This window comes from Coturnix japonica, chromosome 15 (genome assembly GCF_001577835.2).
Source record: "Coturnix japonica isolate 7356 chromosome 15, Coturnix japonica 2.1, whole genome shotgun sequence".
NCBI lineage: Eukaryota > Metazoa > Chordata > Aves > Galliformes > Phasianidae > Coturnix > Coturnix japonica.
In genome coordinates this window covers 10,337,567-10,354,518 of record NC_029530.1, presented here as the reverse complement: position 1 = coordinate 10,354,518, position 16,952 = coordinate 10,337,567, and the positions used below count along the sequence as shown (strand labels likewise).

Genomic DNA, 16,952 nt, shown 5'->3' with positions numbered 1-16,952 from the left:
CCTCTCCTCTCTTTTGGCAGTACCTACGAAGAATACGAATAGAATTCACAGAATCACCAAGGTTGGAAAAGACTTTTAAGATCATCCAGTCCAACCATCCACCTATCAGCAATATTTCCCAATAAACCACATCCCTTGCTGCAACATCTAAACGTTTCTTGAAGACAACGAAGAGGGGACAAGATTTACTCCTAAATCTTTACTCCTGGACTTTGACACTGTCTCCCACAACACTCTTGTGGAGAAGCTGGCTGCCCATGGTTTGGATGGGCATATGCTCTGCTGGGTGAAACACTGGCTGGATGGCTGGGCCCAAAGAGTTGTGGTCAATGGAGTTGAATCCAGTTGGTGGCTGGTCCTGTACTTGGCATTGGTGAGGCCTCACCTCGAGTGCTGTGTTCAGTTTTGGGCACCTCAGTACAAAAATGACATGGAGGTACTGGAGCAGGTCCAGAGAAGGGCACGGGGCTTGTGAAGGGCTTGGAATATCAGCCCTATGAGGAGAGGCTGAGGGAGCTGGGGCTGTTTAGTCTGGGAAAAAGGTGGCTGAGGGGAGACCTTATTGCTCTATTCCAGTATCTGAAAGGTGCTTACAGTGAGAGCAGGGCAAGTCTCTTCTCACTGATGACAGGATGAGGGGAAATGGTCTCAAGTTGCGCCAAGGCAAGTTTAGGTTGGTTGGATATTAGGAAACACTTCTCTACAGGAAGGGCAGTTAAACACTGGAATAGGCTCCCCAAGGAAGTGGCTGAGTCACCATCCCTGGATGTGTTTAAGAGTCGTTTAAATGTGGTGCTCGGAGATATGATTTAGCAGAGGGTTGTTAGAGTTAGGGTACTATGGTTAGGCTGTGGTTGGACTTGATGATCTTTCAGGTCTTTTCCAACCTGAGTAATTCTGTAATTCTATGATTCTAAAGAACACAAAAAGGCTGCAAATCACACAGTGCTCCTCCTTCCACACTCTGCAGGTGGAGGTTCAGGCTACTACCTCCAGCACTCCAACAAAAGCCACGCTACATTTCCCATACAGAAGGCTCTCCGTTTTCAAGTCCATGCAATTACTTCATTGGCCATTCTCAAAGTGCTGGTGAGTAAAGGCAGAGCAGATGAGAAGATACAAACAGCGCGCACCATGTTACTGGCACTAATAAAGTGAACAGGAGAGCAGGAAGACAAGGAAAAGGAAAGGGCAAAAATCTATTTTTTCCACAGTAGGATGCAGTGTAGCGCTGGAATACCTCACACATGACATAATACTCTAAAAGAAAGTACTTACACATGCTTCTCAAAAACATCTACATCTGTTCTACATGGATATCTATCCTTTACATAGGAAAGGAACATGTGGGGTTTCTGAAACAGTACATCAAATATTATCACAGATCACAAAGCCTCAGAGATCAGTGCCAGCACAGGGAAGCCAAGGAAAAACCATGTTAAGTGTAGAAACCGGCCATCCACCAGGAACATACCATAGGAGGATGACAAAAACAAACAACAAACAAACCCCAAAACAAGTTGCCAACAGCAACACACACTTGGTCAGCAGAGCAATAACCAGAGATCAGCTGCAGAAGCCGTGGGCACATTCCTACATACACAGCTTCTGGGAGCCCAGAACACTCCATCCATATGAGAGATGGAATATCCCTAGAAAGAAAAGTGCACAGAAGCCACCAGAGCCACAACTGATCTAACATCACAGTAACACGTGTTGGGAGCAATTCTATAGGCTGAGAGGTATGGCCAATGACCCCAAGCTGAGCTGGGCTGGCAGTGAGTGCCCACATGAGCAATGAGTCCTAAAAAAAAGGGGGAGAAGTCTGGGGAGTGCTGAGGTTGGCAACATAAAGTAATATCTCAAGACATCTCACATCCTGGCCAAAGCAGGAAAGCCTGTTTGGTGTATTTATTCGTATGTGTGTCTTTCTGTTTGTATTAGGTGAACATCAATACTGACACTTCACAACTTCCAGAGTTTGCTCCATGTTAATTACAACTGAATTCAAGACAAGATCTAAATACAGAAGTAGTACACAAGAGAAGCTGGCAGCAGGCAGTGTATATCTTGTGCCTCTATAGGCAGCTTTCTATTAACACTAACATCACTGAGGTACCTGCACCCTCATTGAGGCTCTTCATATTCACTTACTTAAATCAGCATTACTCCCTAGTTCTAAGTCCTCCATCTGAAGCTGGGCATTACAACCCAGACAGCCCGTGGCTCTGGAGACTAAATGGAAAAACATCCACGGTCAGCAGTGCAGATGGGGCAGGAGGGAAAGGCACAGCTGAGTGCAGCAGGGGGTCCCCTTAGGGACAGCCCTCATCACACAGAACAGGAATTACACTGTGTGCAGAAGCTGCTGATCGCTGTAGGGCAGCACACGCGAGCAGTGCTGCCAAAAGCAGATCTGGCCTTCCCATCAGCCTGCGCCTGGCTTCACCCCATCCTGCTTTACGGCAGTGCTGCTATCTGCATGCACTCATAACCAGGGGAGCCGACTAAAAATCAGAAGTATCTATTGAACGTTTATTTCCCCTCCACTCAGATCAGTCCTCAAGCCAGGTTCATTACATAGCCAGGGAATTGCCTATAGCACTAAGACAGGACAGCAGAGCGGGTCAGGGAGGGCAGCACTGCTGCAGGTTTCATGCAGCCCCAAGGCAGACACTGATACCAGCAGCCTTGGTTTCTGTCTGAGCACAGAACTGTGAACATACAGCTTTTTGCTCACAACTGTTCAGAAATGAATGCAGGCTAAAGCAAAAGTCATTCCAGGTGATGAAATCTGTTGTGTTTCTTGCACCTTCTCCCACATGCACAGTTTCAGCTTATTACAGATGTTGCAATTTTCTTAATGCTAAAAATCATGACAAAGAAAGAACTTAGAAACACTTACAATTAACCAACATTGTTAGTAAATCACGTGTTATGCAAAAGACTGTATGCTTTGTAAGGGAACATATGTTCTGGAGGGCTGTGCTGCAAAGGGTCCAACTCAACCAACTTAATAAAATGAAACTCTTATCTGTGAACAGCAGTTGGTCACAGAATGAAGAGTTTGGGAGAAGGCTGTTCTGTATATGCCAGGCCAAGCCCATGAGGAAACAAAGAAATCAGACCTCTGTCTAACAACATCCAAATCTCTAACATTCAGCTTGCAACAGCAGAATTCCTAAGACACTGGAGATCTGGTTCTGATACAACCCAAGGCAGCTATTGGGGTAAAAGGGTCAGCATTCAAACCCAAAATGCAAGGGAGGCAGCTGAACACATTCAAACCATAACCAAGAAATAGCTAATGATGAAAACACAGCCATGTCAATGCTTTCATTCACTGACATGGCCAGAGAGCACCACACATGGCTCTCAGCAAAGCGGGAGAACAGAAGCTTCCCTCCTTATGGGTGACTGTCTTAATCACTGCACTCTGCAGGGCAAAACAGCTTCAAACACAACAAAACAAAAATAACAGAAAAAAAAAGAGCTAAGATTATTCAACCCTCTGATACCCCCTGTGTACAGAAGGGAGTAGAGACAGAGAAAGCAAATTTGCACCTTCTCTTGCAGCCATTACTCTGCAGCCTTAAATACAGACAACACCGCCACACGATCTGCAGCAGCCGAGGGCTGGAGCCATTTTAACTCCAAGACAGCATTCAGCTCCGTAAATCCCCAGTAGAGATAAAACCGAAGCTCCAATTCCTTCCCCTCCCCTCAGGCTTAAATCAGAACAGGCAGGCAGGGTCTTCTGCTGATCTCATAGTGCTCCATTCAGATTGGCAGAGTTTCGGCTGCTAAAAAATCACAATTCCCCAGCAACATTTCACACAGCACAACTTGATTCTGGCACAATCCCAGCAACCCTGAGGATTTAATTAGTGCTGTGTAGCCACTGTGACTATTTTCCTCTTCTGCGGTCCTTGCAGATGGAACACAAACAAAACAGATCCTCTGCCACCTCTTTCTTGTGCTCATCACCATCTAATGCTTTTCCCCCACAAGACGTACATAGTCCAAACCATAGACCATTTCTAAATTAACTTCCCAGAAGACTTAAGAAAGTCCACCTGTTTTATCACAGAGCTTGGACAGATCACACCAGAACACAGCAGGAGCAGCAGAAGGCTGGCAAAACCTTGTGTTTGGGCACACTAAGCATACAGCAGAGTTTTCAGATGAAGTTATTTAACCACACAGCTTTTTTTCCTGCTTCATATAGCACAAATGAATGTGAAAATCTAAGGCAGACTCAGGCCATAGAGTGTGGGAGATCAGCACTCCAGAGCATCCAAAGCAGGAGAGACATACAGAAATGGAGATGAAGATCTACAGAACAGGCATGGAAGAGGTCTGAAAGCTGAGCTGTGTCTGGTTCTCTTAGAGTAAGTGCCCAGACCACCTCAAAGGCTGTCAGTGCGACACTGCTCAGGTTGTTGTCATCTCTCTCAATTCCGTGACCCAAAGAGGAAAAAAAGGGTCATTAAAATACTTCCCAGCTACCTGTCCAAATGGCAATTCTACAGACCAGTTAATGTCAGCCTGAAGGGGTACAAAAAAGAAAATGGCTTTTTTGTAAGAAAGATGCTAAGGTGTTCAGGTTTGCTTACAATCCCTATTTATTTCCTAGTTTTCTCGAGGTTGCTGAAATCTAAACCATTTCTCTAGTCTCCATTTTTGCTTATTTCTGTATCAAACCATACTTGACAAGTGTCTTTAATCTACAATTTACGCTTTGAATTGGAACACAGAAAATGTAAATGTCACAAATATATTTGCCAATTTTATTAGTCGCATCTTAGAGAGCTCCATTCCAGTAAGTAGCTGCGCTGAAGCCACTGGAGACTCATACTGAGGACTACTCACAGGAGGAGAAATCTGCATAAGAAAGCCCTTAGTTCATAGTCCAGGAATTTAAACTGTAGTTAAAGGTGCCATGGGAATTGCACCACCATTTTAATTAAATGCTATAAGATCTTGCAGACAGATTCAAGATTAGCACCATCTGTTTTGGTTCTGAGTGTTCCATTTCACTACATCATCCACGCACAGCAACAAAATACCATTTCACACTCTACTCAGCCATTCAAACACCAGATTACATTTAAGTCAGCCCCACTATGAAGAGACTTAACAATGCCGTAGCAACCTGTGCTTATGGAAGGGATGGGAGGGGGGGTTAACAGCACATGTTGACAACAACTCCTATCCCCCATTCCCACTGAAATAAAATATTTAGTAACATCTGCCTAAGTCCCTGTCAAGTGAATAGGAAGAACAAAGGCAAGGAAAATACACGTACACCCCAAGGAACAGAGGAGACTGATTCACTAAAGGAAACAATTGGGGCAGTACCATCTCCTCCAGCAAGGAGCCAAGCAGCAACACACAGCCCTCCCATCTTTTTTGCTTCTGGCTTTTTAACTCATCCGGTTTAAAAATAAAAAAAGAAGTAATAATAAAACAAACATCCTCAACCCCATGCAGTCTCTCAAAATCAGACCATTTACAAAGCTGTGTATTACCATTGCCCTGCTTACCCTGCCCATTTAGGAAGAGGGGACAGGTTTGTGCCTCCTTCCTTCAGGGCTCCTTCCTGCTGCCCATTCCCAAGGGGAAGTGCACTGCGCTCAATGGGTTGTATTGCATCCAGAATGGCATCTGCTGGACACTGACTGACAGACCAGCATGAAAAGAACCACATAAACAATGATCTGTACCAAACCTAGTCATGCTTTGAATTCAAGAAAGGAAAAACACCAACAGATTATAAATAAATAAATAGTCTAATACTGAAATAGCATCCACATGGCCAACACGAATACTACATTATGCTCAGTGCTCTGAAGAGCAGAACTCAGCTGAGTGCCATTCCCTTCTACATGCACCCGCTCAGCAGCAGAACAACACATCTGATGCCTGCTCTGCACCAAGAGCACAGTCCAGCGGCTGAAGAAGGGAAACAGGACAGCCACCAACAATCCCAGAGAAACAAAGATGAATACGACAGCCCCTCTGCTGATCTGTTCTTAAAGTCAGCATGCACCTGAGTGCTCCCTCATGCAGCACCAGAGGCCAGCAAAGCATGTTGGCCCCACAGCACACAGCCCTCCTCTCTGTACTCCAACACACACTGTCTGCACACCACTGCCCCAGAGCTGTGTGTGACACGCCAGCCCAGCAGTACGTGTGTGCCAGCTCTTATCTCCTCCAGTTAACCAAGATCCTATTATCAGAAATTCTCCTGATGAAGTTTATATGTGCCATCATTTGAGATAGTGCATCCTAGTTCCAAAGACCAGAAAAACTCCTAAAAACATCCGCACATACCATTATTAAGAGCAACAAACCAACAGCGTGAGCTATCATGCCTAAGATGTAAACACTAGTGACAGAAAGGAGGTTTTTTTCTGTCTCCCAGCTGTCAGCACAATCCCATGTATGAGGGAGAAGAGGCAGCTAGGAAGATTAAGGGATTGTTGCAGAAAACAGAAGTCAGAGCAGTCTCAAAAGGAATTTGAGGTGGAAAATATAAAAGGACCCCAGTAAGAATGCTCAGGTTTCAGCAGTTCTGGCAGATATAGGAGCTACCAAAGAAGTTTTGAGTGGCAAGCATAAAAGAAAGAATAATGCGATACAAAGGCCCAAATTGCTGATATGTATCCCAAGAGCCATACAATTTCTGGGTTAAGTACCAAAATAAAAGTCTAAAATAGAAGCCAGCAGAAGGAAGATGAACAGGCACACACTGACACAGGAAGAGCAACAGCACCTTCCTGGAGTCTAATCTCTCAGACAGCTCCAGCCCAGCATCGCCTGAACTTGAGCTGCAGTGCAAAAATGGGTGAACAAGGGAAGACTAATAAAGCATATACTGATTGCTAATAAACATTTAAGAAGAGTTTTACAAGTCAAATAGCTACAGGTCAAGAGAGAAGAGCACTGCTGTGTATTAACAGACACCCAAGAGGGAAAAGGAGAGGAAAATACGTTTGCTATTGTAAAAGGGGACACCTGGAATCAATGTAGAGAAAAGTGTTTCACAAGATTTTCCACAGATACTAAAATGAAGGAGGAGGAGACCAGCAAAATGACAGAATCTGCTTACAAAATTGAGATGGAAGGATAAGAGCCCACTGCAATTGGGCTTAAAATTGCACACCACGTAAGAAATCAAACCAGGTAAACATGACATAAATTGAGGGTGTAGGCACACAAACAAGAAAAACAGAACAAAAGGAATTTGTGCAAGACAACCTTCAGGCTCCATCAAGATGTCCTCAGTGCAGTGAATGGCTTTGGTTAACAAAGCTCCAGCAGCACCCAGCTCTCAGTATGGCTCCCCAGCTCCTCTATGCAGGAAGGGCTACACCAAGTTCACCTGACAGACCTGAGACGATAACGTGGAAGCCCAGCTGGTGGCCAAAGGGCAGAAATTCAGCTGCTACCTGAAAAGATGCTCTCAAGTCAGAAATACTAAAGATATGACAGCAAGATCTTCTCAAGTAAACGTGCTACTGAAGCCCAGGGGGACACACAGCTGCACACACTTGTTCCTTCTGCTCCTTGGGCTGTTACAAATCCATGATATTGTTAGCTACCATGCTAGAGTCAACACCAGCATAAGAAAAACTGCGGAAAGCCGAAAAGCCAATTCCAAGAACAAAACAGGTGCTGAATGCATAGGAATATAGCTCTCATTGGATGCTACTGGACAAGATCTACCTGTGTCCATGGAGAACTTACTGACCCATGTAAAACAAAAGCAGACTAAAGTACTCAAAAGCCAGATGCGGTGGGTCTTGCTTCCATTTTGGGTGTTTTTATGCAATAGAGAGGAAGAAGTAGAACAATTACATACACCAGAACTGAACAGGGAGGATAAATAAAGATATGCCACTGTATGCTGCAGAATGTCTGCAAGCAAAATGTCTCCTCTGAGGAGAGAAGGAAGGAATTGAATACCCTATTTCAACCTGAACAAGCCCTAGGGTTAGGTAATTAATAACATATAATCCAGCTCCTCTACCAGCTTGTAAAATTCTCCTTTAGTGGTTCACATCCTTCAACAAGAACTTGTGGTAACTTCTTCCTAATATGATGTTCCCTAAGTTCTGCAGGTCGCGCTATGACCACAATTACACCGAGCAGGCTAAAGGTACAACAGAGCTCCACAAAGCCCCAGCCAGCTCCTTCACAAAGGGAATCAATTGTATTTTAACTTGTGACTAGATAGCTGAGAGCAGAGAAAATGAAAACCACCACTGTGCTTTTTCATCACTTCTAATAGCACAGAAAAGAAATCAAACCCACGTGCAATAGACTGCCAAAGAATCCTTTCCCTCACTCTGAATGCTCAGGTCTGCAGTCCCCTTCAAAAAGGCATTGCTGGCACTAAGGAACTGCCCATTTTCCAAATTAAAAAGTAAATCCTCTCTTACAGAGAAGTTATCCAGTGTATTCAGAAAAGAAAGCAAAACACACGTCAATAGCCACAAGAGAGCCAAATTACACACAAATACGAAAGTGAAGGATTCTTCTCTCTTCCTTCAACTTTTTATTTTTAACCGAAGGAAGGAAATATCAAACATCAGTCTTACAATGGACTATCAGATGTTTCCCAAACAAAGTAATCTAACACATGAGCAGTAAAAGGCAAAAAAAAAAAAAAAAAAAAAGAGAAGGGGGAGGAGGAGAGGAAATAACAAGCAAAGTAGAGTAAACTTTGACCCACTGAGTTCAGGAATGCAGCTCTTTTCCTTTATGTAAAAAAAAAAAAAAGAGAGAGAGAATGAAAAAGAAGAATCTGCACTGGGAGCTCAGAACACTGTCACACCCCACCACCAAGCAGTACGGCTGCAAGAGCAGCAGCTCAGGGATTGCTCCATGCACAGAGAGCAACCACAGCCTGACCCACAGTGTGTCCTGACAGCCCTGCAAGGCACCAACACCAGCAGGGGCACCAAGCGAAGCCCCACTAGTCAGGCAGGCTGCCAAAACCCCTTCAAAAAGGAAAAACAGGAGCATAGATTTGTATAAAGGAGTTCTCTCAAGAACTCTTCCTTAACATACAAAGTGCAAATAAATCTACTATATAACTGGTCATGCAGGTTCCTTTTGCCAGTTTTCTTCCTGTCACTCCTGCACACACGTGAACCCAGAACCCCCTACCCCCTACTCCCCAGAAGGGAATTCTGGAAATTCACAGAACTCAAAATGTTATTTAAAGACAAAATTTAATAATCAGAAACATTGGACAAACTCAGAAGCAATTAGCCGACTCTGCCAGCAAACAAATTGTTTGCTGTATAAAGGTGTTGGCATGGTTACTACAAGACATTCCTGGAATGGATTTTATGGCTTCCCCAGAATCAGCTACAAGTTGTGGAACACAGCAGACATGCAGAATGAGACATACAAGAACCCAGCAGCAAGAGGCTGCAGCTGTACAGAACAGGCTCAGGGCTTCCTAGCAAACCAGAGGTTCCAATGAGGTAAAAAGCAGGGTTTTATACTGTCACAAAGCAACATATTACCAAAAAGCAGGAGAATTCAATGTCTGGATCACTAGTACAGAAGAGTTTTCCTATAAATTTCCTTTTCAATCCACTATTTTGTCAAAATACTGTATTTTGTGAGCAAACATGGAGCTGTAAGAACAGTCAACATGGCAACGACTGCAACACAACTCTCTTCAAAGTAAAGGATGAATTAAATAAAGTTGTACTGAATGAGCGTTCAATCTCTTCTCCCACACAGCCATTGCACCCAGCTTCAACCCACACCACTGTCTGAACACGGGGTGGGGGGAGACAATACAGGAGATGGAGGGGTGCAGTGCTGCGGGGGGTGAGAGGGGACAGGAGTTCTCTGATGCAGGCACACATAGGAGCTGAGTCTTGCCATGGGCACATGGCACAGAAAGGAACACAGAGAGGGAAAAAACTCCTTCTTCCTGTATTGTTTTTGTCTTGTCATAGAAAGCTAAGAGCAGTACACAGCACTGCCATGGGGGCTGATGAAAGAAAGCAAAGTTCCTTGTGAAAAGTGACATAGAACTTCTCTTATTTTAAATAAAAACCTCAACTGGTGAGGACTGTCCATTTTTCTCCAGTTTTGTAAGATGATTAAGTCCATTCCTTCGCACTGGAACAAGGTGTTTGCATATGTTTGACCTCGTTGATGTAAATATTGCCTAGAGGCACATAATGCAGCAGCAGCACCATAAAACTTCCTGTTTCAAAGAAACAAAGGAGAGAATGCCACCAAACACTCAAATCACATTTCCATACACACTAGTGCGATTCTGCTCAGGAAAGTGAATGAAGCCACAAATTAGCAGTGACTACAGAAGAAGCACACAACTGACACAGACACAGAGCAGCAGAGGAATATAAAGATTTGAAGGAGTATAATGCTACACTGGTCAGCCCCAAAGACAACCCCCTACTCGTATTACTGGGCTGCCTGCAGGCAGCGTGCTCACAAGATTAAGAAAACTGCTATTGCAGTTCTACAGACCCCTGAGCGTGCAGGCATAAAGTGGGAACATTCCTGCATTAGGAAGGAACAACTAGAGAAAACAAATAAAACAATAAGAAGTTACTCGTTAGTATCTGATGGCACCGGCCTCTGCAGGAGGTAGCACTCAGTGCGAAGGCAGAGAAGAAGCAGGACCAAAGGCTCTGGAAGCAAAATCACAGTAACCAGAGGAGATGGAGCAGCAGTGGAAGAATGCAGAGAAGCAGAATGATCCCAGCCACAGGACAAGAGAAAACTGCAGCAGCACTCCTGGTATGAGCAGGGAAGTGTTCAGGAGAAGGATGCTGTCCTGACCAAGCAGGTACATATGAGGTGGGGGGGTTCCCTGCAGTGAGCAAGGGAGATGGGAGACAAGGTCGAGAGTTCTCAGCCCATAACCAGAAAGCTTATCAAACAGGCCTAAGTGTTTAACTTCTTTCAAGCATGCCATTCTGCTCACACTGATACCTCCTAGCACTTACAGAAGGGCTATCTACACCCTACACCCCCCACCCCACAAATTCTCTTCATCCAGTGACCAAATCCAATTGTGTTAGTACAGTCAGCAGACACAGATCACAAAAGTTTCTCCGATAAAATTCAAATATTTCAGTTTCTATAGATTTCTTCAAGACAATTACATTTCAAAGAAGGAAAATGATAGCAAAAAGGCTCATATACAGCATGGACAAGTTCTTCCTTTTAACTCTTTCACATGAGGAAGTGCTCTCAGAAGCAACGAATGGAAAAACAAAGACTTAAGATCAAAATGTTTTTGGTAACAAGGGTTGTGATGTCAGTACTGCACAATTACGTAGAACATCCTAGAAATATTGCATCTTTTCAGCCAGGATAAGTGAAATTTACAACTCCTGATCAGCAGCTTGTTTGTTTTATAACACATCAGCCTAATACTGAGTATTTTCTCATGTTCACATTCACGGTGGCCCCTCCCTGAGGGCCTGTGCTGTCACCAGCAGCACTGAGAAGACTGACAGCTGCAGGAGACGAGTACGTTCAGAAGCTAAGCAGGATTTCATAGAGCCTCGCTCAGACACTTCCCACCAGCCAGCCTGGGCTTTTGGCATATTTGGTCCCAACCTGGAAATGTAACTCCTACACACTCAGTTTCCTTGTGCAGCGCTCAGAAAAGGTTACTTACCTAACTCAGTCATTAATTCCACTCCCAAAGGTGAGCAAGCTGGATGTGACATGCTTTGAATGCAGCTCTGTCCTAATCTCTTTAGATACCTGCATTCATTTTGTTTAAACTCACACCTGAATAGACTCCATGGAACTCCTGAATGCCCTCTGACTGCTTTCCAAACAGGTTTTGAAGGGAGCTTTTCTACTTCCATCCCATTACCCAATTAAATTCAGGATAAAAGGTAACCAAAGAATCAAATATTGATGGAAAATTTGACAGGTTAAATCCATTCCTTGAATATATCTGTGTAAAGTCACACCTACTTAAAGCCTGAAAGAAGCAATATACTGACCGGGCTGTGACACAACCACCTGCATGCTGCAGTAACAGCCTGCTGCTCAGATAATCCCACAAGCAAGGCCTGGTTAATTTACTACTGCTTATGGATTTGACTGTGCAATCAATTGTTTACTATGAAGTCTTTTACTGACAATTATGCAAGGTACCAAGACTGCCTCTACAGCAGTCTCTTCACTCCTGATCTTCACTTCACCATGAAAACCCTTAAAGAAGATATTTCAAATGCCATTTCAGACTCCTTTGGCTCCTTTCAGTTTCACTAAAACAGCAGCAAGACTCACCGATGGAAGACAACAACTTCTGTGTAAGTTTGGGAGCCAAACACAGAACCCCAGTGACCCTTATAGTTTATAAATCTGCACTGGAAGGTGATGTGGAGCAGAGACAAACTCCGGCCAGTCAGGCCTCTCCTGCAGCAAGCTCCTGTGAGAATGCATTTAAACACCTGCTCACAACCTCTTTGACAGCAGATTCTATGAAGCATTACATAAATACCTATCACTTCCCAAGCACACAATCAAGTCCTTTCCAGGCTGAAGGCTCCTACAACATCCAGTCTTTCATCACACGAAAGCTACTCCAAACTCACAGTTGCTCCTGACACCCTTGGCTTCATTCTTCCTCCTGGCCCAGCAGGCGTTATGCAACCTCAGCCCAGTTTTGCAGAGCTGTCTCGTGCCTCTTGACCCACCACTGCAGCTCAGGCAGGCAGAAGAAGAGCCACACACTCCCTTGCACACCTTCACCTTCATACCATCAACCCTTACAGGAAAAAAATAAAATCAAATTTATTTCAATAAAACTACTTTTATGATATAGGATTATTCACAGGAAGACGGTCTGCCAGCTGGGCTGAAGTTTCAGTACAAAGGGCATTACTTCAGAACATGTGGTTTCTAAGTTGTTATTAGCCAACACTCTGTATTTAAATAAACTGCCCCTTAACAATCGCTTGCTAAGCAATGTTGACAAACAGGCACTCTTTTCCAGCTGCAGACATTCTGACTACTGCTGCAAAAACAGAGTTAGGATAAATACAACTCCTACAGTGATTTCAGACTCTTAATGAGCACAGCCGTCAACCTGCTGGGCACCACAGGATGGACACGTTGCCATCTGAAGCATGTTCTGTGACCCTCGTATCGCCTTACTAAGAAACGCTTATGTTTAGGGCAGACATTGAGGTTTCCATGTGCAGGCTGCCTGCCCAACCACTCACATTAACCCACTTCCCACAATGGCTCAGCTTTCTTTGCCAACACAGCACACCATGGAGAGCAGCCCCTCACACCTGCTTGAACACCACTGCTGGTGCCGGACATCACTTCTGATATGTGCACGATCAGAGCTCATTTTATAACCTTAAGACTATGCCTTCCCCTCAGGTGGCATATTTTAAACTAAGAGCCTCTACACATTCCGGGCACCACTGACAAAACGTAAACAGTTACTAGAAAGCTTTAGAAAATATTTTTCATGACAGTAAGATACTTCCAGGAATATTTCCCCATGAAGACTCAAACAAACAGCAGTGCCACCATCTCTCTAAAGTCCATCTACAGCTGACAGACAAACAAGCTGGAAATGATGGGGTGACAAACACCCCAAAGCCAACCTCAGTCGTACAGCACAGCCCAGCTCCTCCGACACAGGAGCTGCTGTTCCTCCTTAGACAAAGGGAATGTTTGTGGGGAAAAACATTGCTTCAACACGAACAAACAGAAGTACTATTTCTGAACTGTAATTCTCCAGGCAAGAACATTTCTTTTTGACTCAGGCCCAAAACGAAGCTGGAGATTTACAATGAACTGTAATACTCAGTGTCTAATGGCAGAATGGGTTTCATACAGCTCAGTAATTCACCTCACTCCTACAAAGTGAATGAGTTCCCATCAACAGCTGATTCATTTGTGCATGTTTCTGTTCTGTTGCACTGAAAGAGTAAGTGATGAGCAAAACTTTCTCCCATTAGTAACCCCAACTACTGCACCTTTAACACTTCATAAGTTTTTAAATGAGTAGGACAATTTGAGGCTGTAAGGTCAGTTCTGCTGGCCACGCACTCCCAGTCCCTATTTCCTTCTTCAGTATCCTTCACTGATACATAAACCATAACAAATATCAATTTACCTGAAAACAAATCACACCAATAGTTAGCACATTTGTATATATATATGTATATGTATATATACATATATGTGTGTATACATACATACACACACATACATACAAGTATATACATAATGGATATTCTTCTGTTTGCAAGTAGACCCTGAAAATAATAAAATCATTACAGCTGGATGCACAGTACCACATTACAGGTATGGATGCCTCCCACAAAATTACCTGAGAAACAAAGAGATCACAAATTAAAATCATAATTACTATGAAGCCCACCTGCATTTTGACGGGATCACAGCCCTATTTGAAAAGCTCCCATTTCCCCAGCACAGCAGGGTGAAACACAAAGCAGACAGACCACGCTGCAGTCACTATGTAGTAACTTCAGATCATGACGGATGCCAATTGCATGCCAACCATTATTTCTATTAACCAAAGGCAGACCTGCAGTTTGCAAGTATGTAAAGTTACACACCTCAAAAATAATCACTTTTCCATGAATAAATGGGGACCTCACGGCTCCGTACACAAAGCAGAGAGCACTCCGTTCCTCTGTCCATCCATACAGCCGTCTCCCTCATGCTCACCATTCTTCCTTCACATGTATGAGCAGTACATTCAAAGTCCCCACAACAGCTCCCACAGCTCTGCACACACAGCACTGCTTCCTACATGCAGTTACGGCTCAGAGAGCACCGCCAAGGGAAAGCCCATGCACAAGGCCAGGTGATGGAACAAGTTCATGAAAAAGCCAAAATTAGACTTGCATTCATTCCCACAGAAGGAGGCCGGGACTCCTTTCCCAGTAGCTGAGCGCTGAGGGCTCCTGCTCCACATTCTCCATAGGTATGAACAAAGTAACAAATAAGAGCAACAAAATAACAGAGAAGCCAGCAGACGGAGGCATAACAATGACACACAGCAATGAAAAGAAAAACGTTCAACAAAAACATCATTCACATTTCCAGTCCATTTTCTTCTTTCCCTTCCTTCTTGCAAGACAACCAACAGCACTCCCCTCCTTTCTGCTGGAAATGAGACCCCACCACCACCAGCCACATCCAGCGCTCACAGAGGGGAAGGGCCCAACGCCCCCCCCTCCATCCCCACCCCGCACCGTGCATTCCCACACACACATCAAGCCCCCAACCCCACCTGGCTGCCAGCCCCCCCAGCACGGCCATGCCCAGCCAGAAACAGGGGCTGTGGGCAGCAGGTGCACAGCCTGCTGGTAAACCGGCTTCCAAGGGACGCTGCTTCTGCGTGGAAACAGCCAATAACATAATTCCTGCACCATTAAACCAAACAATCAATCCAAGTACAAAGTTGTCCATTACCAACGACGGAGAAATACAGCATCAGTGCTACCCGGCAGACAACATCTTCGGTTGTTTCACCCCAGGGATGGAATAAATGATTATTTCTGCACCCATGGTGTCCCGGGGCAGGCACTGTGCCAGGCGGGGCCGTACCAGGATCTGACAGCGGCCCGAGACCCGCGCAGCGCCCCGTGCCCGCCCGCTGCCGCCCTAATGCTGCTGTCACAGCGACAATAGAGCAACCCCGGCCCGGGGGCACCGAGCGGAGACACGGGGAGACACGGAGAGACACGGAGAGACACGGCCGAGGGCGCCGCGCCGGGGGAGGGGCCAGCGGAGGAGCAGCCCCACGGCCCGGGCTATAAAGCCCCCGGCAGCCGCACCCGGCGCCAAACCCGCAGCGCCCGGTGCGAGCCGCCGTGCCGGCCCGCCCTCCCCACAACCCCCACTTCCCAACCCCTCACCTCCTCGGGCACTCACCAGCGAGAAGAGATTGGAGTGGCAATCCTCCAGGCTGGCCCCGTTCGCCACCCAGTTGGCCGCTGCAGTCATGATCCTCGGCGAGCCCCAGCGCGGGGCATGTCTGAGGAGCGGGGCCCGGCGGCGGGGGGAGGCTGCGGGCGCTGCCGGGCGCTGCCCGCTGCCCCGGGAGCGCTGCTGTGCCGGCGGGCGGGGGGGCGGCGCTCAGGCGGCTCCGGCGGGGGCCCGCTCCGGCGGGGGCCCGCTCCGGCGGGGGCCGCTCAGCAGGCGGCGGCGGCGGCGGGCAGCCCTCCCGCGGGCCTCCAGGCCGCCTCAGCACCGCGGAGGAGGTAGAGGAGGAGGAGGAGGAGGAGGAGAGGGGTGGGGGGGCCCGGGGCCCTTCTTCCGCGTCCAGCGCCGGCCCCCCCGGCCGCGGCGGGGCTCGGGGCTCCTCCCGCGGTCCGGCGGCGGCCCCTGCGGGGCGGGGGAGGGCGGCGGGCAGTGGCGGCGACGGCGGGCGGGGGGCGCTGTGCGGAGCCCGTGTCCCTCCCCGCCCCGCCCGGCCGCCCCTCGCTGCTGCCGCCGCTGGCGGTGGGTGGATGGTGTTTTCCTCCTCCTCCTCCTGCTGCCGCCGCCGCCGCCTTGTTTACGCTCCGTGCGGGTCTCCCGGTGCTGCGGGAGGCGGGCGGCGGCCCGGGCCCGGAGTGGGAGCGCTGTCCGTGCCCGTCCTCGCCCCCCTCCGCCTGGCGCTGCCCGCACGGCGGCCCCGCTCACCCGCTCCTCCTCACACACTCGCCTCTGCCTCTCTCCACTCTGACAGCAATGGCGGCCGCCAGCCGCAGCTCGCTTCGCCATTGGTCGGCGCCTCCCCACGTGACTCGCGGCGGAGGGCGGGGGCACGGCGCTGGGGCTCCCCCCGGCCCCTCCCTCCTCCGCCGCAAAGATCCTCCGCGCCGCTGGGGGCGCTGCGCTGGGGGCGCTGTGCCGGGAGCTGGGAGCTGCGGCCGGCAGCGGAGCGG

The 16,952-nt window shown here is 47.1% G+C and overlaps 1 protein-coding gene across 3 annotated transcripts in view; it reads right to left on the bottom strand.

The window, feature by feature from the left end:
• MED13L (mediator complex subunit 13L) overlaps nucleotides 1-16,128 on the bottom strand; it is a 164,263-nt gene extending 148,135 nt beyond the window's left edge. For 2 of the 3 annotated variants that reach the window (XR_001558545.2, XM_015878154.2), the window contains exon 1: nucleotides 15,955-16,128. Coding sequence is in view for 1 of the 3 variants with exons in the window: in XM_015878154.2 (XP_015733640.1) it covers nucleotides 15,955-16,026 (72 nt within the window). In the remaining 2 variants the exon portion in view is untranslated. The remainder of the gene's footprint in view (nucleotides 1-15,954) is intronic. The other variant, XM_015878156.2, reaches the window with a different exon arrangement.
• Nucleotides 16,129-16,952: the final 824 nt, after the last annotated feature.